The sequence below is a fragment of the Squalius cephalus genome (genome assembly GCF_949319135.1).
Source record: "Squalius cephalus genome assembly, chromosome: 15".
Classification (NCBI taxonomy): domain Eukaryota; kingdom Metazoa; phylum Chordata; class Actinopteri; order Cypriniformes; family Leuciscidae; genus Squalius; species Squalius cephalus.
In genome coordinates, this window is record NC_137136.1 from 23591333 (window position 1) to 23618950 (window position 27618).

The 27618-nt window shown below is 39.3% G+C and overlaps 2 protein-coding genes across 3 annotated transcripts; both read right to left on the reverse strand.

Annotated features, from left to right (window-relative positions):
- Positions 1–2: 2 nt before the first annotated feature.
- On the reverse strand, positions 3–11000 carry opn9 (opsin 9). Of its 2 annotated transcripts, none has more exons than XM_079894815.1 (9): positions 10591–11000; positions 9282–9411; positions 5225–5375; positions 4177–4316; positions 3209–3347; positions 2906–3020; positions 2642–2722; positions 948–1479; positions 3–666 (listed from the first exon to the last, which is right to left on the reverse strand). In XM_079894815.1, exons 2-9 carry the CDS (start codon positions 9406–9408, stop codon positions 395–397), a joined length of 1557 nt encoding a protein of 518 aa, XP_079750941.1. In that variant the 5' UTR covers positions 9409–9411; positions 10591–11000; the 3' UTR covers positions 3–394. The 2 variants fall into 2 exon arrangements, with proteins under 2 accessions (XP_079750941.1, XP_079750942.1); XM_079894816.1 differs by having other exon boundaries at positions 9282–9414; positions 10591–10991.
- Positions 11001–18795: 7795 nt separating this feature from the next.
- On the reverse strand, positions 18796–25615 carry gapdh (glyceraldehyde-3-phosphate dehydrogenase). Its single transcript, XM_079893958.1, has 12 exons — positions 25552–25615; positions 25087–25132; positions 22558–22657; positions 22357–22463; positions 22190–22280; positions 21994–22109; positions 21074–21155; positions 20703–20854; positions 20322–20400; positions 20149–20232; positions 19960–20057; positions 18796–19103 (listed from the first exon to the last, which is right to left on the reverse strand). The coding sequence occupies exons 2-12, from the start codon at positions 25107–25109 to the stop codon at positions 19034–19036; spliced, it is 1002 nt and encodes a 333-aa protein (XP_079750084.1). The 5' UTR covers positions 25110–25132; positions 25552–25615; the 3' UTR covers positions 18796–19033.
- Positions 25616–27618: the final 2003 nt, after the last annotated feature.

Here is a 27618-nt window from a genome sequence, read left to right on the forward strand (position 1 = left end):
TTCATTGTTGTGCGTTTTATTTACATTTCACATTTATTCAGAAATAGTATTTTGCAATACTTTGGACTGGATAGTGCTCTCTAACGAGCCTATATAAAAACATAAATACAATATATAAATTCTTAAAATATTTGGTTTCACAAAAGATTAATAAATAAATAAATACATTGGATTCAATAATAAACATACAAAGGACAAAATAAATATGAAAATACTAGAGCTTCATGTGTCAAAGAGCCGATGTGAAACTGAATGAGAGCATTAGTGTGTAAAATCGCACAATGGATGACAAAAAAAACACTATATTTTAACTAAATATATACTTTGAGCTAACTAACTGCATTAAGAACTACTGTTTCTGTCTTAGATATCAGCAGGCATCACTCCTCGCCCATCAACAAGCTGCTAGAGGTGGATTCTCTAAATCATTTTTCATCTCTCCTTCCACCTGCTTCCCTCTCTCTCTTTCTAAGTTGGCCTGCGTATCTAAGTTTGTAGTGTCCAAGGATGCCCACCCGACTGACGCATTGTCCCGACAGGACCCTCTCTTCCCTCGACTCTTCCGAGAGGAATCTTTTTTCACACGCTCCCCAGATGGCTGGCTTGTAGGTGTGCTTCTTCTTCTCCAGCTGTGAATATAGGAGAGAGTGATGCTTCCACGGTGACCTGCATGTGTGGAAAATACAGAAATAGAAACAGAAATGTGAGAAAAATACAGAGAAATTCAAATGAACACAAACAGACAGAAAGATAGAAAGATAGATAGATAGATAGATAGATAGATAGATAGATAGATAGATAGATAGATAGATAGATAGATAGATAGATAGATAGATAGATAGATAGATAGATAGATAGATAGATAGATAGATAGATAGATAGACGGACGGACGACGGAGATAAATAGATAGAATTCAATAGAAATATCTAATCATTTAGCTCCTGACCTTCAGAATCACTTCCATCTATGCTCCTTCCTCTCCTTCTCTCTCCATCTTTTCCTCTTAAGCACATGAGATCATAAACGTCCTCCCTGAAGTCACGGTTCATGATCTGGTAGATGAAGGGGTTTATCATGCAGTGGGATTTGGCAAATAAAGCAGGGATGAGCGTGACCTCTGGCTTCAGGATGGACACAAGATGTGGCCGGTGTTCCTCCATTTCTCCATGTGCAGAATCCACAGTTGAACTGGATCCATGATGCCCTACTGAATGGGAATGATCTGAAGTCATGTTCCTCCAGGTACCAAAAGCATCACCGAAGTGTTCTGAAGAGGTCCAGTTCATGAGGAAGGGAAACCCAAAGACATCAGAGAAGCCTCCGCCATGGCCGACGGCTGTTCCCGATATTCCTCCCGGGACAGCCGTTCCTCCGGCTTCAGCGAGGTGCTCTTCTCTGGCAGTCAAAGCCGAGTACAGTGAAACAATCGCATAGGGAGTCCAGGCGATCAGAAATGAGGAACACACCACTGCTGCTATCTGCAAAAGAAAGTTTCAGAAACTGTATACTACAAGGAAATGAGGAACTGTATGTGAATCATGAAAAAGATAAACTTGAATAGAAATGGGGAGGTAAAAGCAGGGCCAGAATTAGGGGAGACATCCGTTGTACCAGACCTGTGATAAATGGGGCCAATAAGGTGATAGTTTTTTTTAGATAGTATTTTTAATTTAGTTTGGTTTTTGTCCCTTTTATGTATTTATTTATCTTTTAGTGTTTTAAGGCCATCAAAGTTGTGTTAAAATGTGTTAAAATTCTCAGCATAGTTTACTGTTATTGTTATTCAGATGATCACAGCTTCTAATTTCCTACCAACTTTAAAGCAAGCAAGCTGTCAAGGCATACCAAAAACTAAAATTAATTTGTAGCCATTCACAATTTTTCATTTATTTAATTTAGTTCCATTTTTCACAGTAATTTATTATTTTATTTATTTATTTGTTTGTTTGTTTGTTTGTTTATTTGTTTATTTATTTTATTTTATTTTAATTTATTTAATTTATTTTATTTTATTTTATTGTTTTGTTTAATTAATCATTTAATTAAAAAAATGTATTTATTCCTTTATTTATTAATTTTTTTATTTTATTTAGTTATTTATTTATTTTATTTTATTTTATTTTATTTTATTTTATTTTATCTTATTTTATTTATTTTATTTTATTTTATTGTTTTGTTTAATTAATTATTTAATTTAAAAAAATATTTATTAATTTTTTTATTTTATTTAGTTATTTATTTATTTATTTATTTATTTATTTATTTATTTATTTATTTATTTATTTATTTTTTTTTTTTTACTTTATTTATTTATTTATTTTTTTTATTTGTGAACAATAACAACCAATCCGCTTTCATGGCATTTCATAACTATTAGGCCGCTATACGTTTTGGCGAATTGGTGGCGAATTCATATGAATCCGTACAATCACATTCGTACATTTTTGTATGACCTTATTACACACCACTAAGGGTTAGGTTTAGGGGTGGACTTTCATAATGACTTTTTTTCCTCAAAAATGTATGTTTTTGTTCAAATCAAAGTATAAATTCTTACAAAATCGCCCACTCGTTAAATAGTTATGTCTGTGAAGAGGGTCCTTTCCAAAGGTATTCTGGGTGATCAGTTAGAGCTTGTACCTTTGTCAGCCGAAGATCTTTGCTGTTGTGAGTGACATTTGATGAAGGGATTGAAGCCAATATGCGGCCAGACCGATACACCTGAAATCACACAACACTGTAGCAACACTTCAATTCACCTTAATGGCTCTTCAGTCAACATTGGCATTTAACTGTCAAATAAACATGAAATTTTTTTATATCAGAACGAGGTAAAATTATCTTAGCTTCAAGTAAGTGTTTTAGAATCCATAGTAATACTGATAATCCCTCTGTTTATCTCACCCTGATGAGGATAGCAAGGTATGAAACGATGATAGTGAGGGTGGGAACTCCGAAGCAGAGCGACAGGATCAGGAAAATATAGACTCTATCATTGAGTGAAGACTTCATCCTCCACCTGTGGCCACAGGAAGCAATGCATGAACACATCAACACAAATTTTCTGGTTTGTGGGTAAAATAACTTTCAGCTGCTTAAAAGTGAAAGCCTTTCGAAAGCCCTTGAGAATGCACTCTGAAAACACCAACAAATCACTGGGGAATAGGTTAGCAACCCCTTTACAGTGTTACCGCTATGGTTCATTACCAGTTTATGGTACAGCTGGTTCCAAACGGTTCCGGGCCATAACTACCAAACCCAAATACCGGAAGTGAGGCCCAGAACAATGTATAGATCCACACCAGAGCGACAGACTGAGAGGCATGCCTTCTTTCAATCCACTGACCTGAGACGAAGGAAAATGTACATTAGTAAACATCTAAAAGCTTGCTTTATTGGTCTATAGTTGCTGCAAAGGACTAAAATGTATTGATTGTCACAGCCTGATGATACTGTTAGCTGAGAGAAAGATGCGCAGTCCATCAGAAAAAGAAATCGATGTTTTGCTCTGAATATACATACCTAAATGACAACTATAATCTTTTTGGTGATTTTGTGCAATGACATACTATACTTTAAAAGGAGGCAAATTGTAATTATGGCAAATGTATGGCAATAAATGTCTTCAATTACAAATCAGATCTCATTTTCTCAGCATTTGCTGTTCTCTCTCTGCCTGAGGAAAAAATAAGTGCTGTCGAATTATTTTTTGGAAAACATTTTGGGGAAATTTAAGTTTTTTGGGGATATCCAGAATTTTATTTTATTTTATTTGACTTAACAGCTGATCAAAATAGTTCAGTACAAATTAAATTAATTTTGACTTAGTGGCATTGTGCTTATGTAATACCGTTCTTACAGAATGTATAAGTAACCTATTAATATCATACAAACTATTCAGTAATATTAAGGCAATGATACTAATACTTTAATGTGTGCTCTTATTTGAGGTCTCTTATGTGTGTAGTGGGTGAAAATGCAATTTTTTTTTTGTCCAACAAGGACAACCAAATTCTGTACTTTCATCCTGCTGTGGAAACGAATGACCGGGTAGGCCTTAACTGTACCTTAATTGCAAGTCTCATAATGTTCAAGAATTCAAATCATAATGTACAAAACTGATGTACAAAATCTAAACAAAATGATACTACAAACAATAGAAAAGTGAGAATTACCATATCGAAAGCTACAGATTTTGAAGCAGCGGTCGAGGGAGATAAGGCAGGTGGTGATGAGAGACCCAATACCAAAAACAAAGCCCTGAATCCCATACCACATACATCCTGTTTCCCCGAAAATCCATGCATGGGACAGACTAAGAGAGGGAAACAGGGAAAAAAACTTTTTTTTTTAGAGCACTAACAAAATCCTGAGCACAGCAAATCCAAAAATATCCATAAGAACTCTATTTAATATGCTCACATTCTGCAGATGTGATGATTCTGCAGTTTCATTTTCTCTAAGACTTTAAACATTTTTTTTTTTTTTTTATAAACTGTGGGTATATTTACACAAAGTAGTAGTCAGGCATGAAAAAAGTCCAAAAAGTCAGGCCTGATGATTTTTTTCCACACACTGTTTTCTCTTCTTTTTTTCACAGAAGTGTTTCTATGTCTTCCTTCACCTGAGGGCATGTTTTGGTGGTTTGTGGGAGGAAAAAAATACTTTCAGCTACATAAAAGTGAAACCCTTTTGACCCCCTTGAGAATCCACTCCAAATTCCATCAAAAGTGTAAGGATTTTTTGTTTTCTTTTTCCTCAAAAATCTATTCCTGTCATTCAGAGAAGTATAAAGACATGATTTGAATAAAGCAATCATAAAAAGTAAAGCACATCTAAAGTGTTTTCGCCTGACCAAATGTCCCTTTTAAATCCTCTCTAAAGTCAAATCAGATCAATATTGTTCCTTGCATAGATGTTCTAAATGATGTAATAGCATCATCAATGGCTTATATTCGGACTGTCAATCTTCTTTCTTAACCAGCTAAATACTTTAACCTTGACTGGCACTCACACACTCGGAGGGATAATAACAAGAGCGAGTGATGCATTATGCACACGATGTCGTAGACTAGCCTAATACAGGCTTTAGCAAAGAGAGCTTTTATATACTTGTAATGTACACTATTGCCATGCCAAGCAAAGTAGTGAAACCCTTCAAAATACATGTTAACCGCATGCTCTATGTAAACCTGCGGTCAGTGCAGTGGTGGTATAGCCTACCTTGAGATGATGAGACACGGCGCCCCCAGCAGGCTGTAGCCGAAATCACAAACTGCCAGATTGATAGTCATCAGCTCGTGTACTCTGAGCTTCTTTCTCCTCTGACCGTAAACCACCAAAACCAGCCCATTCCCAACCACCGACACCACACCTGGGGCAGAAATGTAGATCTTAGTGTTGACCGTCATCTTACTCAGACCAATAGTTTAAAGCTAAATAGATCATTTTAATATAAAAAAATATAGGCCTATATTTGTTTTTAATGGGACAATGCATGTAATTTTACAGTAAGATATACAGTGAGGAAAATAAGTATTTGAACACCCTGCTATTTTGCAAGTTCTCCCACTTAGAAATCATGGAGGGGTCTGAAATTGTCATCGTAGGTGCATGTCCACTGTGAGAGACATAATCTAAAAAAAAAAATCCAGAAATCACAATGTATGATTTTTTAACTATTTATTTGTATGATACAGCTGCAAATAAGTATTTGAACACCTGAGAAAATCAATGTTAATATTTGGTACAGTAGCGTTTGTTTGCAATTACAGAGGTCAAACGTTTCCTGTAGTTTTTCACCAGGTTTGCACACACTGCAGGAGGGATTTTGGCCCACTCCTCCACACAGATCTTCTCTAGATCAGTCAGGTTTCTGGGCTGTCGCTGAGAAACACGGAGTTTGAGCTCCCTCCAAAGATTCTCTATTGGGTTTAGGTCTGGAGACTGGCTAGGCCACACCAGAACCTTGATATGCTTCTTACAGAGCCACTCCTTGGTTATCCTGGCTGTGTGCTTCGGGTCATTGTCATGTTGGAAGACCCAGCCTCGACCCATCTTCAATGCTCTAACTGAGGGAAGGAGGTTGTTCCCCAAAATCTCACAATACATGGCCCCGGTCATCCTCTCCTTAATACAGTGCAGTCGCCCTGTCCCATGTGCAGAAAAACACCCCCAAAGCATGATGCTACCACCCCCATGCTTCACAGTAGGGATGGTGTTCTTGGGATGGTACTCATCATTCTTCTTCCTCCAAACACGTTTAGTGGAATTATGACCAAAAAGTTCTATTTTGGTCTCATCTGACCACATGACTTTCTCCCATGACTCCTCTGGATCATCCAAATGGTCATTGGCAAACTTAAGACGGGCCTTGACATGTGCTGGTTTAAGCAGGGGAACCTTCCGTGCCATGCATGATTTCAAACCATGACGTCTTAGTGTATTACCAACAGTAACCTTGGAAACGGTGGTCCCAGCTCTTTTCAGGTCATTGACCAGCTCCTCCCGTGTAGTTCTGGGCTGATTTCTCACCTTTCTTAGGATCATTGAGACCCCACAAGGTGAGATCTTGCATGGAGCCCCAGTCCGAGGGAGATTGACAGTCATGTTTAGCTTCTTCCATTTTCTAATGATTGCTCCAACAGTGGACCTTTTTTCACCAAGCTGCTTGGCAATTTCCCCGTAGCCCTTTCCAGCCTTGTGGAGGTGTACAATTTTGTCTCTAGTGTCTTTGGACTGCTCTTTGGTCTTGGCCATGTTAGTAGTTGGATTCTTACTGATTGTATGGACAGGTGTCTTTATGCAGCTAACGACCTCAAACAGGTGCATCTAATTTAGGATAATAAATGGAGTGGAGGTGGACATTTTAAAGGCAGACTAACAGGTCTTTGAGGGTCAGAATTCTAGCTGATAGACAGGTGTTCAAATACTTATTTGCAGCTGTATCATACAAATAAATAGTTAAAAATATATTGTGATTTCTGGATTTTTTTTTTTTTATGTCTCTCACAGTGGACATGCACCTACGATGACAATTTCAGACCCCTCCATGATTTCCAAGTGGGAGAACTTGCAAAATAGCAGGGTGTTCAAATACTTATTTTCCTCACTGTATATATATATAAAGGTTTACATTTTAAAAAATGTACAAAACTGATGTAATGCATATTTTTCAGTCATTTGACCATTTTTATGTCAGGCGTACAACCAGTTGTATGTATATATAGGCTACTTGTAAGTTGTACCACCTGACATGGAAAGTGTACCAATATAATATGGAAATGAGCAGTTTTTACCAGTACTTGAGAGAGATCTACAAAGCTTTTTACTTCACTTCGCTTCTGGATGATGCATTATCATGTTATAGTTTTTACCTTGTCAATTCATAGAGTTTGCAGTTGTGCCACCCTGACATTTAAGAATAGACAAATTGCTGGACAAAAGGTTTTCAATTATCTCAACAGCTTGATATTTCTAACATTTGTTTATATGAAAGGTTTCAAACCTAAAAAATATGCATAGTATTTAGTTTTAAATTTTCATTATTAAGACACCATTTTAAATAGTTTTCTTAGTTTGTTCATCTGTTCGGACGGTTGCACCACTTGACATTTTGGGGGTTTAAGATAACAAAACAAAATAATATGTATTATTTAAATGTACTCAAAATTAATTCAAACTAAATAGGTTTTAAATAATAAAATGATTTAAGTCATAAATTCAAATTGTTTTATTTAAAATTATTTTCCATATATATATATAGTAGGCTAAAAAATATTGTGAGCTAAAAAAAACATTGATTGATTGTTAAATAGTTTGTAGTTTGTTGAATATAAATAATATGAATAAAATATTATGGAATAAAAAAGAATAAATATATTTTTTTTATGGGACAAGATCTTTTAAAAGTAAAAACAGTTAATTCATTAATAATTGATAGTTTTTTAATAGTAAGGTCACTTTTGGTCAATCTATGAACCAATGTTTTTAAGTGTAACAATTTTATGTTCTGTGTACAGTAAAATTACTTTTTTTTTTTTTTTGCAGGGAGCTAAAATGTTGATTTGATGTTATAAATATGATCTTATTACTGTCAGATTATTTTTCCATACAAGCACACCAGTAGGCTACATATGATCCTTCCGAACCCACAGCCATTGTAAGACAAACATAACTGTGTTAAATCTGCTGCATGTAAACCCCTCTGGTTGCACTGCAGTTTTTAAATGGCTGTGTCATTGCAGTTGTATTTGCTGTGCAAATCAGTGTATTGATTGTAGAGGGCTGTTGTCTTTACATTGCTTAGGTTCTGACTGCAGATCAGTCGTAGTTACCAAACACTGACATAAAACACTTGCTTTACAAAAACCTATAAACAAAACATGATATATGTCAAGTGTTACCATTTATTGATGTACCTTTTAAAGTCCCCCTTTTATTCTTTTTCAAATATTACCTTTTTACTGTATATATATATATATATATATATGTTTGTGAATGTAAAGGTCAGCAAAGTTCAAAAGATCAAAGTGCACGAGTTATTATCTCCCAAAAGAAAGAACCGATTCTGAACGGCCTGAAACGAGTCTTCAGTAATTCCAGTCTCACCTCCTACACATACAAATGTTTGTAACAAATTTGCATAATGCCAGCCTATGGTCTTCATCTACTTTCCCCCGCTTCAGGCCTGAAAGAGTTTAGTTTGTGCTGTCAGTCAGCATGTCGAGAAGATGCTATTTTTTGCACTGTTAAAGCAAATCCTCTGAGGAAGCCTCCGGGGCTGAAATTCAGATATGACGCGCTGTAAGTGGTAGACCAATCACAACAGAATGGGCCATCTGACCAATCAGAGCAAAGTAGTTTCTCAGAAAGGAGGAGTTTAGAGAGACTGAACCCTTGATTCAGACACTGTGAGAAAGAGGTATTGCAATTTATATAATGAGAAAATTAAAGTGTTTTTTGACCTTATGCATGTAAACCGATTATAGGAGACCTCCAAAACAAAATTAAAACCTTTAAAAAAGCAAAATGGGGCACTTTAATTTACTTTATAGTATAAATAGGTTTTAATGTGCCCAACATCACTGTCGCGTTGAATACAAGCTTCTGCATAAATTGTTATGCTGTTAATAATCTGTGATTCTGTAATCTGTGACATTAGAAGCATTTTTAATTGTGGTCTTGCTACATTTGCTAAACCCTAAACAATAATAATATTAAAGATATCTTCAAAAATACTAATGAAGCATTAATAATGATATAGAAACAGATTACTGACCCGTGATGATGAGGAAGATGGCTATGCTGAGGTCAGCGGATGAAGAGAGTTGTGAGCGGAAGGCATGAGGGACGGAGGACGGGACAGAGACAGACCCCATCCATGAGCCATTCACTCTCTCAGACATGAACTACTAACAGAAACAGAGAAAGACATAATGAGACGGCTCTGCTTTGATGAGATCCATTCAACTAACATGCTGGACTTACATGAAAATCAAACAAATCTGGGGAAAATACAGTTGCATATTCAAACATAAGTATTAAAGCTTATGTTCTTAACATTAAACCGTAAGCCCAAAATGATTTTGTGTAAAAGTAATAGTATTCAAAATGAATACTGTGGGTCGCTTTAAATTAATTTAAATATTTCAAAAGTCATTTGATAAATATTATCCAAGCATTAATCCTCTGTTGTATCAAGTATGAATGCACTTTACAGAAATGTGACTCTTGAAGCATGTTATCAAGTTATTAGAAAAACGGTAACACTTTACAATAAGGTCTCATTCGTTAACATGTATTAACTAACACGAACTAACAATGAGCAATACATTTGTAACAGTATTTATTCATCTTTGTTAATATTAGTTAATAAAAGTCGCTCATTGTTTGTTCATATTAGTTGACAGTGCATGAAAGGAAATGTAACTTACTCACTGAAAATTACTACATGTGGCATTTAGTATCACTTTACAGTAATGAAATGATATGATCAATAAGTTATGACAACATATGTTTTTACATTGCTTTAACTCCTCAAATCAAGTTAAACAAGATTCAACTCCTTTTTTAAGTCAGTTTAATGTCATTTAAGTTGAAATGATTGAACTTCTTTATAGTGTATTAAAATGAATATTAGATATCATAAACTAACATGAACATGAACTAACTATTGCTTTATATTTTATTATATTTTTCATTTATAAATATTAATTATTCACTTGGAGTTCATATTATACATCTTTTAATTTGAAAAATGTCATTAAAATTTGAAATGAATATTAACAGATAAATAAATGCTGTAAACGTATTGTTCATTGTTATGTTAACTATTGCAATAAATAGTGTTGATGTAGGCTATAGCTTGTTGTATAGTGCTACCAAAAACATTCTCACTTAGAAAATATTCACGGAGGAAAATAGGGAGAACGTATTATGAACAAGAAGGAAACAAAACAGTAAAACGGGAAAAAATTTGTTCAAGAGAGATGTGTTATTTGACTGAAGCTTGCTGTGTCCAACATAATTCAGCTTTAAAGTGTCAAATAACATCTGAGCAAAGAACAAGGTGAAAGTTTTTTACTCACCTTCCTCTTTGTCAGTCCACCGCTTGTGTTTATCTCTCTGTCTTTTTCAGTCTGCCACTCTCAGTTAATCTCAAAGTGAAATGCTCGCTTTTCAGTCTTAAGCCCCTTTTGTTCCTGTTGCTCTCTGTTTATACGGGAAGAGCGAATCAATTTCGCTGTGGTCAATCTGCCAGAGGACCATCAGGATTCAACAGTAACCCTCCCATCCTTTTGAACACCCTGCACCTCCCTCTTCATGCGCACCTCTACCTTTCTCTTACTCGCACTTAAACTCTGTGATTAGAGGATCCCACAGACGGAACTTAGTTTTTAAAGACAATGGGAGCCGTAAATGTTTTAGTGAGATGAAAGAACATCATGGCAGACACTGCACTTGTTGATGCTATAAGATTAATAGCAGTGACATAATCTGTGTATGTGGGTGGATGAGAGAGAGAGAGAGAGAGAGAGAGAGAGAGAGAGGTAGGGGTGGGCATTGCATATGAAAGAGTAAATGTGCAAGTATAACAGCCATCTGAACTATAAGCAACTAAAGTCTCTTAATCCTCTGCCCGCATTCTTATCAACAGAATTGGACAGCGTTAAAGTGCACGCACACACACACATAATGCAAAAGGATGAGCTGCAGCATAAATCCCACAATCCTAGAATGTCTCAAGGCTAAATCATGAGTCATATGCAGCTACATCTGAAACATTAATTTTGTTATGAGATGATTGTTTGGACATAGAATCGTAAACAACTATTTTAAATTGCTTTATTTTAGAAAATGTCAACTCTAATATGATGTATGGTTAATAATGTTATGCACTCTTGACTGATAAAGTCAAAAGTCCCTCCCCCCCATCTGTGCCATGCTAATGCAATGCATTAATGTTGAAACGTCTATTGGTCTTGTTCTGACTCCCACATCAATAACATTGATAGACATATTTCATAAAGGCCCATCAGGTGAAATAATGGCATGCCTATGTCAGGGTGCATTATTCATGGGAAACTACCCCCGATGCACAAATGGACAGAGTATTGAACTAATAGACTGTGTCAGGGAGAAAAAGAGAATGCAGCAGAGTGCTTAGATGGGTGAATGAGAGCAGAGAAACTGTTTTTACAGTTTTTCTTGATTGCTTAAACACATTTATTGAAACTATGCCTCGTATTTAAACACTGTAATGTACCTTAATGTAGTAATGTACCATCCCTTATCCTTAATGTACTGTACAGTACAATACACCAAACAAACAAACAAACAAAAAAAACTCTGCCCTAGCATCCCATCTTTGGTCTGGGACAGGCCAGAGAATCTTGTCAGCATCACAGGCTATGTTGGCCCTAGCCAGGCAGCGGAGGGGGGGGGTAAAATCCCCGCTGGCACGCATCAACTGAAATATTTGGCAGGCTTCTTCAATTTCATCGTCTCTGTGAAGAAAAATAGAAGTACTGAATACTGTAACTGTAACACATCCTTTTTACAAAATGGAAGCATTCAGAAAACTGTGTGTGAGGCAATTTAACGCATTTCTTTTTATTACAGTAGTATAGGGCAACAGCTACAGTTCATGTATGTGTTGTAACAGCACAGTGTACTGCACTCAGAAGTTACAGTAGAGAGCAGTCTGAAGCACATCTACTGTACCTGTTTTTCTCCCTGAAAGTTCATACTTGAGTGAACAATATTGAATGCTAGTGCTTTCTAAATGACAACATGGTGTAGGCAATGAGAAATGAAGGGTTCTGTTTCATTCCTACTGACCGCCAGAGGCAGTGCAAAGCACTAGTGGATAATCGCTGCGCCAGCTAGATAGATCGAGAAGAATATAACAACAAAGTCACGTCATGACGCAGACCGAGACGCGAGGATATAACCCACAGCGACTCGGTGCCCAGCCTCTTTCGCTTTCTCGCTTTTGATAGGTCGTTTGTTTTCACGCTGTCCCGTGCAGCTTACCTGAGTTGCGAGGATTCGCCCTCCCAAGCTGTGACAGCGCGTTCTACACTATCATCAGGACGGATATCTTGGATTATTTTTCTTAATTAGGTGAGTGCATACGATTATTTGTGGTTGCGTCGGCGAAACTCTGTGCTTCACGGTACTATCCGGTGGCTGGTTTCGACCGCGCTTAGGTTGCGTTCACCGCAAACCTAACATTATAACGTTATGTGTTTGATATAAATATATATTTATATTATCATCGCATAAGTTACTCGCCGTAGTGCTAGTCATTGAATGCCTCGCGGTTCTATCCGAAGGCAGATTTGACTTTTACGTTTCTTGTGAGAGCGTTTCATGTTATAGAATTTTCGGTTCTATCCGAAGATTTTTTCGAACTGCTCAGTGGGTGCTATTACAGTTTTAAGTGCCTACGGTGCTAACCGAGGACGTGTTATTGACGGAGTCATGGATCATAGCTCTCTCATCTCCGTTTCAAGTTGCAAATTGTGTCCGAATACGCTTCTTCCCGACGACGGACACGATCGATGCCCATCATGTTTAGGCGCTCAACATCTGAAGGAGGCCCTGACTGATCCGTGTTTGCATTGTAGTATGCTACCGATGTCAGAGAGACAGCTTCGCCTTGCTGAGTTAGACATTAACTCGCCTGTTACCCTCGCACAACAGCCGCGACGCGCTCAAAAGCGTCGCGCATCAGCAGCTGCTGGCGCTCCGCCTAGCAAGAAGAAATCTGTACCACACAAAGACAGTTCAGAACACTTGTTATCGAAGACTGTAGCTTCTCTCTCTTCAGAAATGATTGAGATGAAACGTCTTCTTCAGTCTCTACAACCCCCAGTGTCGGCCCCACATACTGAGAACACACCAGTGGATGAGAGTGATTTCCAACCCCCACATGATATAGATTTTGACGCTCTCTCCATGAGCGCGTCTAATTCTCATTTTCTCGATGAAGAATCGGTGGAACCTGCCATACAACCCACCCTCCCAAACGATGTTTTTTCTAACCTATATGCTACAGGTGGTTCAAGCGGTGGGTCTGTACATTCATCAGGTGCAGGCCCATCTGCTCCAGACGATGTGTTATCGGTTCTGCAGATGGCGGTGGCTCGTTTGGGTCTTGACAAATCACCTGTCCAACCCATTCAAACCAATGTGTTCTTCAGACAAGCTGCTGATAGTAATGTGTTCGCAATGCCACCGTGTAAGGATTTTGTGACAGAATTCTCCAGTGCACTTACCAGTCCCAATGTGCCTAGGAGGAGGTCAAAGACAGCCCGCACTCTTGCAGCAATGGCTGAGGCTGACTCCATTGGGGTAGGACGGGCGCCTGAAATTGAACAGCCGGTTGCAGCTTTGGTGGTATCACCAGATGAGGCTCTAAGAGGCAATGTACGCTGCCCGAGTGCGCAATGTGGACGTACTGACACTTTCTTGAAGAAAGCATATGAGTCGGTAGCCTATATAACTCGAGCTGAGAATACTATCTGCCAGCTGCTTCTTGCCTGCAATAACACATTAGAGTCAGCGAGCGTTGACGCTTCTGCATCTCAGTTCTTACAGACTGCTCTGTTGACTATGGGTCATGTGACTCGGGAACTTGGGACACTTTCAGCGACCCTTCTAACAGCTCGGCGTCAGGTATGGCTTGCTCAGGCAAGGTTACCTGAAGATTGTAAGAAGACACTGAGAGAACTGCCAATTGTACCAGGACATCTTTTTGGCCCCAATGTTTCTGAGGTATTGGAAAAGAGAATGAAGTTGTCAGAAGCCACACGACAACTGACTCAGGTTCCACGAACACCACCTTTTAGAATGCCTCTGACTCCGGCTCACCCACGCTATCCGAGCTCGGAGCATCGAGTGCGACAGCAGAACGTTTCTCAGCTTCAGGCTCCACAGCGGCAGAGAGGGGCTGAGGAGGCCCAGGGACGCCGCCCTTTTTACCGTCACCAGCAGGGGAGACCACGTCAGCGCCCCCCCACAGGTCCTAAAGGCAGAGGCCAAAAACCCTGAAGTTATGGGGCCGGCGGTCGGTCGTTTCACTGTGCAGCATCTACATTACTGGGAAAATTCAGTGTCCGACCCCTGGGTTCTGGCGACTTTGAGCAGGGGATACACTCTGCAATTCCGACGCCGGCCTCCCAAGTTTTCAGGAATCTTTCCGACAGTTGTCAAAGACGTAACCAGTTCAATGGCCCTTTCCTTAGAAATTCATTCACTGTTACTGAAAGGAGCCATAGAAAAAGTTCTTCCCATCAATCAGAGGGACGGGTTTTACTCCACGTACTTCCTTGTTCCAAAGAAAGATGGCAGTTTTCGTCCAGTTCTGGACCTGAGGCGCCTAAACGTGTTCTTAAAGTCTCTTCCTTTCCGAATGTTACGCACAGTCGACGTTCTTCGATCTGTGACGAAAGGAGACTGGTTCGTGAGTGTGGACTTGAAGGACGCTTACTTCCATGTTCCTGTTGCTCCCCACCACAGGAAGTTTCTAAGATTCAGCTTTCAGAATCAAGCCTATCAGTTCAGAGTTCTACCATTCGGTCTATCTCTGGCTCCTCGTGTTTTCACAAGATGCATGAGTGCGGCCCTGACTCCACTTTGGTCCAAGGGCATGAGGATTCTGCCCTACTTAGACGATTGGCTGCTCTGTGCCCCAACAAGACGACATGCGTTACACAACACCAGGATTGTGTTGGAGCATATCCAGAAGTTGGGCCTTACTGTAAACGACACAAAGAGTCATCTGGTCCCAGAACAGACCATAACCTTCATAGGAATAACACTCAATTCAATCACAATGTCTGCCACATTGTCTCACGCACGAACAGACAATATTTGTCAGCTACTGACTCGTTTCGGTCAGGGGACAAAACTTCCTTATGGGGTCCTTCTGCAACTAATGGGGATGTTAGCTGCCGCAACATCCGTGATCCCCTTGGGCTTGCTTCACCTCAGGCCTCTTCAGAGGTGGAGCAACAGCTTAGGGCTAGATTCAGCGAGACATCGCCATTGCATGATTGTCGTTTCGCCTGCCTGTGTCCGTGCATTGAAACCCTGGAAAAAGGTAACATTTCTGAAAGCCGGTGTGCCTCTAGGGGTGGTGTCCTCCCGTCGGGAAGTGATCACGACCGATGCTTCACTAACAGGATGGGGGGCAACGTGGAACCAGAGGGGAATTGGTGGTCACTGGTCACCCAGGGAGGCCTTAGAACACATCAACGTCCTGGAGTTGAAGGCAGTGTACTTAGCTCTACAACACTTCTTACCAAACCTGATGGGTCGTCATGTGCTTGTCCGGTCCGACAACACGTCGACGGTCTTTCATTTGAATCATCAGGGCGGCACCAGGTCTCTTGCATCTTTACTGCTAACTCGCAAGATCCTCACATGGTCTCAGGGCCGGCTGGCCTCAATAAGGGCAGTTCATCTCCCGGGATTGGACAATCAAGTGGCGGATGCTCTGTCCAGGGATCTGCTGCTCCCGGGGGAATGGAGACTTCACCCGGATGTAGTACAGATGATTTGGCAACGGTTTGGCAAGGCAGAGGTCGACCTGTTTGCATCGGAAATGACCACTCATTGCCGCTGGTGGTTCGCGAGAGCCGAAACGTCCAGCCCATTGGGACAGGATGCATTAGCCCACGAGTGGCCGAGTTGCCTGTTGTATGCGTTCCCTCCATTTCCACTTCTGTGGGAAACATTACATCGTGTATTCCTATACAAGCACAGGGTGCTTTTAGTGGCACCTCGATGGCCATCCAGGCCATGGTTTCCTCTCCTTCTGAGTCTGTTACAAGGCGAACCATGGCAGCTTCCCACCAGACGGGACCTTCTTTCTCAGATGCACGGCCGTGTTTGGCACCCAGATCCAACTCGTCTTCAGCTCTGGGTTTGGCCCTTGGGTCCAGATCACAGTTAATGGATTGTGAACCGGCAGTAGTGAACACTATCGGCAACGCTAGGGCTCCTTCGACACGACAGCTTTATGCTGCTCGTTGGAGGATATTTTCTTCTTGGTGCGGAGATCAAGGAATTGACCCAGTTCACTGTACTGTGCCGACAGTTTTGAGTTTCTTGCAGCATCTATTTGATGACAACAGGGCGGCCTCCACTTTAAAAGTTTATGTTTAGGTTGCTGGTGCTTCCCTTGGGTCTCATAACCTTGTTTGTAGTTTTCTGAAGGGAGCGAGGCGTTTAAAGCCCGTTCGTTCTACTCCTTTTCCTGTGTGGGACTTACCGCTTGTTCTAGAGTCCCTTTGTACACCACCATTTGAGCCATTAGATGTTGCAGATATTAAGTGGTTGTCCTTAAAAGTGTCTTTTTTGTTGGCCGTTGCTTCCACTAGACGTGTTGGTGAACTTCATGCCTTGTCAGTGAGTGAGTTGTGTTTACGCTGGTTACCAGAGGATTCTGGGGTCATTCTTCGGCCTAATCCAGCCTTTCTCCCTAAGGTTTTGTTACCACAATTTGTGAATCAGTCTATTCATCTGGCTGCTTTTCAGCCGCCTTTCAATCACTCAGATACAGATGGGGGGAGGTCTCATCTTCTGTGTCCTGTACGAGCTTTAAAGTGCTATGTTAAGTCTACCGCTTCTTTCAGACAGACAGATCAGTTATTTGTTTGTTATGGTGAGGTACGCAAGGGTGCATCTTTGTCCAAACAGAGACTATCACGCTGGATTGTCGAGACGATAAAGTTGGCGTATAATAGATCTCATCAACCCTTACCAGTGGGTGTTACTTGTCACTCCACTAGGGCCGTGTCTTCGTCTTGGGCCACTTTACGGGGAGTTTCCTTGGCGGATGTCTGCGAAGCTGCTACCTGGTCTTCTCCATGTACCTTTGCGCGGTTCTACAAGGTTAACGTGGCTGCTTCCCATGATGTGAGCTCTGCAGTCCTTCTGGAGCAATCCTGATATTGGCAGGTGGGTGGCATTCCTCATGACTGTGTTGATATGCGTCATCCACTAGTGCTTTGCACTGCCTCTGGCGGTCAGTAGGAATGAAACAGAACGCTAGTTACGTATGTAACTGTGGTTCTGTGAATTCCGGATGACCGCCAGAGTCCCTCGTCACTCGGAATGCGCGAGAAAGCATTCTGAGGCTGGGCACCGAGTCGCTGTGGGTTATATCCTCGCGTCTCGGTCTGCGTCATGACGTGACTTTGTTATATTCTTCTCGATCTATCTAGCTGGCGCAGCGATTATCCACTAGTGCTTTGCACTGCCTCTGGCGGTCATCCGGAATTCACAGAACCACAGTTACATACGTAACTAGCGATTTGTGTGTAGAGTTTTGCAGTGACAGTTCAACAAATCTGACTTGTGTCAAAAGTGTTTTAGGGAAATGGGTGTGCTTTTTGATAAATGGCGTTATGGTTTTGAAATTTGTGTTCAAAAGCCTGGTTATAGTATTTAAGCAATCAAGAAAAACTATTTAAAACAGTAAGAATAGGTTAGAATTAAACCAACCATTAACCATCAGACCAGGTCTAATAAAACTTAAATGCATAGGCCTACTCATGATTGATGTCATTTTAAAAATGCCTTTCACTCTTGGGGTTAACTGTGAAATTTCATCTTTTTCATGTTCTACATACATAACCTGTTGTAATATGCCTAACTTTTGTTTATTTTTTTATTCAGTGGCGGAAAAACAAGCTTCCAAAAAAAAAAAAAAACTATTCGGCACGTGAAATTTTCGGAAATTGTAGAAAGCACGGGCACCAGGGGGGTGCGAAACGACCACCATTCAACCCGAAATAAGTAATAACCATTCCAATGACTCCGAAGCTGTTCAGTTAAGGTAAAAAAAGTTACTTAGTTCACCTTTAAAGCTAGTGTTTAAAAAAAAAATCTAGATTTAAGGTTAATAACGGTGGAAACACGTGCTGTGATAAAGGCAGCTCTGTAGCTTGGTGCTGCAATTACATGCACTTTAGAATTGTGTGAACTTTAAAGAGCAGCGTGAAAAGCTTTTTGTTTGGATCTCCCACCATGACCAGAGTGTAGCCAGTTGTTTTAATCTTTCCAAAATGATTACATGCCTTTCAAAGGAGTCTGCTGTGACCACTTGTGTTCTGATTATGTTGAGACCCTCCCTTCTTATTTTGGAATAAACGAACATTGAATAAAAGATTGAAACCCCAATTAAAGTGGCTTCTTTTAAATGAACACTTAATTTTTGAATGAGTGCTCGGACCCAAATAAGTCACTAGATCTAGAGGAAACAAAGACAATAGCTTCCATCCATTTCTCACAAACAGAGGACTTTATTCCGTCACAAGATTTTAGCAGACAGAAAAGCCTTTTTGAAGTCAACATCCATTTTTAAACCTCACACAAAAACAGAACAGAGCGTTTTCATATAAAAATAACATTGGTCTTCAAATTAACCATATAATTTCCTTCCAGGCATGTGGTGCAAAGATCCAACCAGATGAGAAAATGGTGGGTCACGTATCAAAGAGGGCAGAAAGGTCACATCTATTCCTTGGAGGCCATGTGTGCCATCAGGTCACAAACACGGTTGCTGTACCCGAACTCATTGTCGTACCTATGAAAATAGAGAATGGATTAGACCCAGTCAAAAAGTACACAAGTAAAGAGTTTCCAAAAGCACTGTTTCTTATACCCTACAAGTGGAGTAAGAAATATCTTAATTACGAGTTAAGAGGACATTAATAACCAAGTAGGTAGTATTTATGCATTTAAGTGGGGAAACTGAATTCTACACTATACACAAGTTGATCCACTGGAAGGAGCATTTTGACTTGAAATATTGTAAAAGCAGATCTAAAGATTTAATAGCTGAGATAAATGTACCTCTTGATTATCACAAAATAAAACCTGACAAATTACATTGATTTGAGTGGAAGATGAACACTTAAGGGATAAAGTACATTCATACCACTTATTACACAGATTTTCACCATGTAATTATGGGGACATTAAATAGATTACAGAACAATTACAGTAAAATCAATATTGAAGTACTCGAATTGCATTCAATATAAATCAATAACTAGAACAGATGCAAAACGGCACCAGCAGCATTTTGTATGATACGAGAATTCAAGAGCCGGCTTCTGATACCCAGATGAGCGGTCTGTTAAACAGTTGCTATTGACAGTCATTAGTCAACAGACCATGGAACTAACCAATCAGAATCAAGCATTTCAGAGAGCAGCATAAAGGCCTAGAAATCTCTATAGAGATCAGTGAGATAAGTCTGCATTAAATATGGATTGATTTGAAAATATTTGACATGCTATATTTTAATTTAGAATTAATATGTAGTTAGAGTTTGTTCAAGAAAAAAAGAAAAAAAATCCATCCAAGTATTCGTTATGACATGTCACTGAGGTACATGTTATACTAAAGTTTTCTAGGGTGCAGTTGAAGGCACTTACCATGTGACCAGCTTGACAAAGTGATCATTGAGGGCGATGCCAGCACCGGCATCAAAGATAGAGGAGCGACAATCCCCGTTGAAGTCAGTGGACACCACCTGCAAGCAGAAGGAAGAAAAAAAAAAAAAGATCAATATGCTGCAAAACTTCTAAACCTTTACACTCACAACCTTGACAGTTTGTGCATACCTGGTCCTCTGTGTATCCCAGAATGCCTTTCATGGGTCCATCAGCTGCAGCCTTGACCACTTTCTTGATGTCATCATACTTGGCCTGTAGTCAGAAGACATGAAAAGCCAACAGGTGTCAATTTGAGGTAATTCAACTGAAGCCATTTTATCTCTTGATAAAAATAAACTCACAGGTTTCTCAAGGCGGACGGTCAGATCCACCACGGACACATTGGGGGTGGGGACACGGAAGGCCATGCCAGTAAGCTTGCTGAAACAGGAAGTAACAAGCATCAGAATATGTTTGGACTGCAGAAAGGAGAAGCAAAAAACCGAAAGGACATCAAATACCTAAACTTCCCCTAACAGAACATTCCACTTTTGAGTAAATATCACAAGACACTTCTTCACTGCAGGTCAATCAACTCTGACCTTTAAAATGTGGCCGTGCGGACTACTTGTGAAAGTGGATGTTGGGTTTTTAAAGTCAATTTGAGGAGTTAAATTGCAGTCTAACAGAAGTGTTCTTTAAACGTCTCAGGCGTGATGGACAGATGGGAGGGTGGCACTGACCCATTGAGCTCAGGAATGACTTTGCCCACAGCCTTGGCAGCCCCAGTGGAGGCTGGGATAATGTTCTGACTGGCACCACGGCCATCCCTCCACAGTTTCCCAGAGGGCCCGTCAACAGTCTTCTGTGTGGCTGTGATAGCGTGAACAGTGCTCTGAAAGAAAGGAGGTGGGAGAGGGGTGAGAGTTAAGGTTCTGGGAACGATTATAAAACCAAAGCGTCGCTTGCATCTCATTTATTTGAATCAACTAACGCATTTTGATAAGAGCAAAGTGTAGTGCTTGACAAGGAAGTGGAACAGAACAATTTGTCAGACGCAATCACTTAGGTCAAAAGGCTTTTTGGTGAGATTGGAAGAGCCATTTAATCTTACCATAAGACCTTCAACGATGACAAAGTTATCATTGATGACCTTGGCCAAGGGAGCCAGGCAGTTGGTGGTGCAGGAGGCATTGCTAGAAAAAGACAGGTGGAATCAGTCACAAAAAAGGACTTAATAAATCAACATGATCGAACATTTGTATTACACATGGATAAAATCCCTGCATTTCATTAAGTGGAGTTAAACTCAGTTTGCTTTAGTACACCCCCTACAGGATATAACAATGATTGGCAGATATGTTATGCAGTAGAGATGTGCAGAGTAGAAAATAAGTACATTTAAATTAATCTTGGGTATCTTCTCATTTTAAATAAACAATTGACAAACAAACATTAAAGAACCAAGCTTTTTTTTTTTAGTAAAAAAAAGAAAAAAAACTTAATATATGGTTAAATAATAAAAGTAAATTGACAAGCAACAATTAAATTATTAATTTCATTTCATTCACTACTATTTTATATGCAACTTAATAAAAAATATATAAATAAAACTGACAAGCGACAAAATGAGTAAATCTAAATTAAACTTGGGTATCTAATTTTAAATAAACTGACAAACATTGTAAAGAGTTTTGTAAAAAAAAAAAAAATTACATTTAATATAATTAAGATGTTAAAGTGACAAGCAACATAATTACATTCATTATTTTTATTTATTACTATTTTATATAAACATTAATTTAATAAAAAAAGGAAAGTATATAAATAAAACTGACAAGCGACAACTAAACATTAAAAAGTGTTATTTAAAATAAAACTGACAAATAATACCAAAGTATTTTTTTTGAGTGTTAAATTGGAGCATGCATTTTATTTTAAACAAGTTTAAAAGAAAGCTAATAACATTACTTTCTGGTCACACTCACAAAAAAAAAAAATTAAATAAAATGTTTCATCCAACTGTATCCTTACCTGACAACTTTAAGGGAATTATCATATTTCTCATGGTTGACGCCCATGACAAACATAGGGGCATCTGCACTGGGGGCAGAGATGATGACTCTCTTGGCACCACCCTTAAGGTGAGCCTAGCAGAAAAGAGCAAAGGTTCAGACACAGGAAGTGCAAAGTAGCTTTGATGGCTGACGTAATGTCTATGACTACATACAGAGGCCTTCTCAATGGTTGTGAAGACACCGGTAGACTCCACAACGTATGTAGCGCCTGCATCACCCCATTTAATGTTGGCTGGGTCCCTCCTGCATGGACACAGATGGAGAAATCATGAGTACAGCGCTGAATGCAGCATGTAGTGTTTGTAGGGACAGCACTCACTCGCTGAAGACGGCGATGGCGTGACCGTCGATGACCAACTTGCCGCCTTCTGCCTTAACCTCACCCTTGTACTTGCCATGGGTGGAGTCATACTTGAACATGTAAACCTGCGAAGAGAACACATTTTAATGTAAACTGAAACAAACTTCAAAATTGCATGAAAACCATAAGTTCAGAAGAAACCAAAAGTTAGGAACTTACCATGTAATCAAGGTCAATGAATGGGTCATTGATGGCCACAATCTCTACTTTCTTGGACTGGACAGCAGCACGGGTCACCAGACGCCCAATGCGGCCGAATCTGAGACAGGAGGAAATAAACTCATTGACAATTCTGCAAACGATATTTTACAGTATACATTAGTCCAAACAGGTTGTAATAAACGGGATTTGCTTTCTTTTAGATAAATCACTTCAGTAAGGAGGCATTAAGTTGATCAAGAGGCAGTAAAAACACTTTAAATTGTTCTTTTGAACCTTCCATTCAAACAAAGACTCCTAAAAAGAAACCTATCAGTCCCAACAAAACGGTAAACCACACAACTGATTTCAATGTTTGAGCACCAAATCAGCATATTAGACTGATTTCTGAAGAATCACGTGACACTGAAGACTAGAGTAATGATGCTGGAAATTCAGCTTTGCCATCACAGAAATAAAGTTACAATATTAATGCATGTTTTGAATTGCAATCTCACATTACTATCGTTTTTACTGCATTTGAGCAGATAAAATGCAGCCTTGGGGAGCAAAGACAATAATCCAAACCCATCATTTCAAAAAGGAGGTGTATAGTTTTGTATAGTTCTTACAAATTAAGACTAATCAATAACACTTACAATAAAAATCAGAACACAAATAAAGTTCCATGTTTCCAATGTTGCAAGAGAGCAAATATCTCCTACAGTAAATTTCTGCATCTCATCACTAGATGGCGCACATGTCCTATTACTGAGTCAATACAAAACCATGTCCTATCCTTGTGAGTCCAGTGATTGGACCCTCTTGTAACCCACATGTCAAAAGAGAAGCCAGTGAACAGCTCCACCTTTTACCAAATATAGAAAGTGTCCTAACTTTCAAGCCATTAAATGTGCTAACAAAGCTAAACCTGAAGAGCGGTTTAGTGGCATTTAGATAAATGATACTACCAAAGCATTAGAGAGCGTTTGCCAGAGCACCATAGAGCTTGACCTCTGCCATCCAGGCTTTGATAAAGAATTTCTGTAGGCCTCCAGCTGTCATTGTGGGCTATTTTGGTACTCATAACACCAATGCTGAAGACAGATAAGGATTGACTGCATGAAAGAGCCACAAGAAATCCTCTTCAATTGCAGAACTTTTAACTTTAAATCAATAGGCCAACGAAAACCAGTAACCACAGCACATAACGTTTTGCACTGATAAGACCAACTGATACGGTGAAGGTACAACTTCAAAACATTTGCATGAAGTCTGTAGAGATTGAGAAACAGGCCAAAGGTATAAAGTCCTGTTTGAGCAGTGGCGTTACACTTCAAATATTCAGGTTAATCAAAGCTCACAAGAGGCATGTAATGGTCTATAAAAGGTACACGATTTAAAAAAAAAAAAAAAAAAAACCCTGTTACTTTAAGATTGCTAAAATATAGACTACTTTCCAATTTAAGTAGGCTAACTCACTTGTGTAGTTAACATTAAAGGCATAGACATATACTCATCCTCATGTTGTTTCAAACCTGAATGAATTTCTTTCTTCTGCTGAACAGAAAGGAACATTTAGAAGAATGTCAGTAACCAGACAGTTTCTGGTACCATTGACTTCCATAGTATTTTTTTTTTTCACTGTTCTAAATATCTTCCTTTCTGTTCAGAAGAAGAAATTCATACAGATTTGAAACATGAGGGCGAGTATATGACAGAATTTTCATTTTAAAGTGGAGTATCCCTTTAAGACACTGGGTGTGAACTAACATGAGTGAACTTTCCCAAGTGACATTAAGCTGGACAGTAGATCAAGCACTAATGACGTTGTAAGCTATTTGGTTCTACGTGCGCATGCATGAAAATTGACATACGTATGGGGCACGTACATCAAAGTTCATGCATGCACAGGTAGACCCAAATATCAGCATATCACTTAATGATCACATGTCCTGTTGCATAACTCTACAAGCCTTGGAAAGGTCACAGCTGGTGCTGAAGTCTCCCATTGCAGAGAAACTTCAGCTGGTTAGTCAGAGACTTGAATGGATTGTTGGGTAGCCTATTGCATTGTGACAGGTGTATGAAACGGCTATGAAACGCAGACTCAAAGCAAACTCTGACCCTGGAGGAAAAAGTGAGGCAAAGTACACGAAGATAAACGTGACATTATTTGACGTCGCGATGACGTAACATCGCATACACAGCGATGGCACAATCCCAAACACTGGCTCGCGACTGGCTCGCGCAGCCGACGCCCCGCCAATCATTCATAAGAATCAATAAGCAGTCCAGTAAGAACATTGACCTTTTTCAAAGATTTAAAGTTTAGTTTTGTTTTTTTTTAGTTTTTTTCCCTCTGTGGATTTATTATTAGCATTTTTACATTTATGCTACTCAACACGCCAAAACCTTACAGCGTTATAGGCTAAATAAAGCTTGTATGGAAGGCTCTTCTATAAGTGTTTCAAAGCAAACATTTCCATGTAACGAATGTTGACTTCTGGACAATAAAGGGGTCACAGTTTTATGTAAAGGAGTTCTTACCCGTTGATACCAACTTTAACCATGATGCCTGATTTGGTCGTGTCCTCTGAAGAAAAGAAAAAAAAAAAGAAAACAATAAATTATTGGACAAGCTGCATTGCGTCAGTCGAAGCACAAAGTACAGGTTGTGAACCTGTGAAGTCTAGAAATGCAGAGTGAGTGTAAACTTAATGCCCATTTAAACTTACGTTCATAATGCATTAAGTTCAAACATTTCCATTTAGGCCTACAACGTTATACACATTGAGAAGTCATTTTGATTAGGGCCTGACCAACTGCTTTTAATGCAACATTGTCGCAATCTCTCCCAAACTTTCAACTGTGCTCCATGCATGTATAAGCAAGGTAAATATTAAATTTATAAACTCTAGAATTTCTACCACTGCATTGTTAACTGTGGCTACATAATTAAACACTCAAATTTAAAATAAAGTGTATTTCAAGGTGGTATGAATGGTCATTTACCGTTTGTGAGAAGCGTCTGTTCGTCTTGACACTTGGTGTGAGTGGGAGGATAATCAGCATGAGGTTAATTTATATCTGGTGAGATAGCGGTGGCCACGCCTCCTTGGACTTTGAGCAATAATGACCACGCCCCCTTAGAATGTCAAGGTCGTATTGGGGGAAGTTGGATGAAACAATCTCTTAAATAATTATAACAAATGAAACCAAGCTAACATAAAGTATTTATTATTAAATTATCAAATTATATTAAATTATATTATAGAACTATATATTCAGAGTTTGTCCCTTTTGGAAATTTAGCAGTGAATAAGATCAAGTTTAATGTCTTCAGTAATAGGCCAGGCCTATTTCCTGCAACTACTTTGGTAGTAAATAATGCATTTAACTAAGCTTTTAAAATAAAACATCTGTTGGCATGGATGCAATGACATTGTTACATTGTTATTAATCTACGTGACAACACAAAGGCTTCATGTTCAATCCTAAGGAAACCAAAAAGGTGGAGACTTCCTGAGCTTTCGATTCAATTACTGCCTATTTTTGCAGGTGTACTGACCCTGCAAAAGAAAGACATTTAGGATAAAATGTGTTTGCAAATTGTATTCTCTTAAAGAAAAGAACATTTGATTTGAGCATGTCTGTCCACCCTGACCTTCTAACAGTAACTGTTCCTGACTGAGTGTGAGATGAAGCAGGGGATCAAATCGCCCTCATCGTGAGTGTGTGACATTTACAGGAAATACCATGACCCTTCCCTTTTACACAGCCATTCCTGAATCCCAGAATCCCTCACATCGGCAGGAAATCCAATGCCTTTGTACCTGCAGATTCACTAACCAGCGCATGCGCCTTCACGTGTTCATCTGTATGCAAGAGGTAAAACCAAGAAAACCAGAAAAGTGATTGAAGAAACAGATGGTAAACATTATCAAAATGACACTGATTTCCTGTTTAAAACAAGAACAATCGTTCAGAGAGTGACAGGGTAGATTAATACCTTGGTGTCGAAATCTGCATAGTGAATTTCATCACAAAGTTTTTGATTAATCGCATTATAATCTTTCTGTTATCCGCCAAATTTTGCGTTGGTGTTAATTATTTTAAAAGTTGTTGACTCTTTGTCTCTTTCCTGCAATTAATCACAGACTAGTAATTAACAGTGACATGATCCACGAGATTAGGTGCTCCATCATTGCATGAGGACAGATTAAAAAAAATAGATTTAGGCTTCATAGCAATTAGCTGTCATAGTGCATGTTCCACAGTAAACCTGCACTTTTGTTGCAAAATGTGATCTGTAACTTTGCAAATCTACAGAATTGTCCTTTTTTATTTTGAATTAAAGTAGTTTGTCCTCTCTATGGTGTTAAGTATCATCTGAGTTTACACTGAAGACAATTTTGGACTGTCGTGACTGCTGCTGTGGCCTTTTGGCTTCTTATGATAGTTCAGAGGTCACAGAGATGAAGAGGCCAAACTGCGTTCCTCATGGGGTACTGAAGTGGGGTGTCACAATTTTAAAATTGCCATCTCACCCTTTAAGCATCACAATTCCTTATTAAATGGGGTAGCTGTAATACTTCTACGTACATACGAATTTAATTTCTAAATGATTCTTCTAATGAAAACAGGTTGAGAGCGCTCAGCAACTGCCCCTCAGAATAGTGTATGTATATCCCTGCTATCTGCTCCCCAGCCACCAGAGAGAATGTGCTGGACTGTCGCCAGGGTCAGGCTAAAAATACACAAACACTCGAAGGCTGACCCCGCACCCTTTCCACTGCGGCTATCTTGTGCTCCTGTGGAGTGACCTGCACGATCCACTTCACTCTGTGTCGACTGACTCACATGATTCAGACAGAATCAGACAAGCTTCTGAAAGTAACCCTGACTGACACAAACAGCACGTCCGTCACGTCATATTGCCGAGTTCACTCCTGATAGCTAAGACTCTTCAGCTGGAAGACTTGTCGACCAGTTTGGGATTTGTTGAACTCTGGTGACATGTAGTTGTTTGCTTAAATGCTGTTCTCCAGTGTGGATCATTCTTTAGCTCTGTGCGTTGGT

Coding starts and splice junctions, on each gene's coding strand:
- opn9 (XM_079894815.1), bottom strand. CDS start 9,408: ATGTCTGAGAGAGTGAATGGCTCATGGATGGGGTCTGTCTCTGTCCCG. Junction 3,348..4,176: donor AATCTGTAGCTTTCGATATG/GTAATTCTCACT, acceptor CCTTCGTCTCAG/GTCAGTGGATTGAAAGAAGG. Junction 1,480..2,641: donor AAGATCTTCGGCTGACAAAG/GTACAAGCTCTA, acceptor TTTCTTTTGCAG/ATAGCAGCAGTGGTGTGTTC.
- gapdh (XM_079893958.1), bottom strand. CDS start 25,109: ATGGTTAAAGTTGGTATCAACGG. Junction 22,281..22,356: donor GCCATCGCCGTCTTCAGCGA/GTGAGTGCTGTC, acceptor GTGTCCATGCAG/GAGGGACCCAGCCAACATTA. Junction 22,110..22,189: donor CAACCATTGAGAAGGCCTCT/GTATGTAGTCAT, acceptor CTTTTCTGCTAG/GCTCACCTTAAGGGTGGTGC.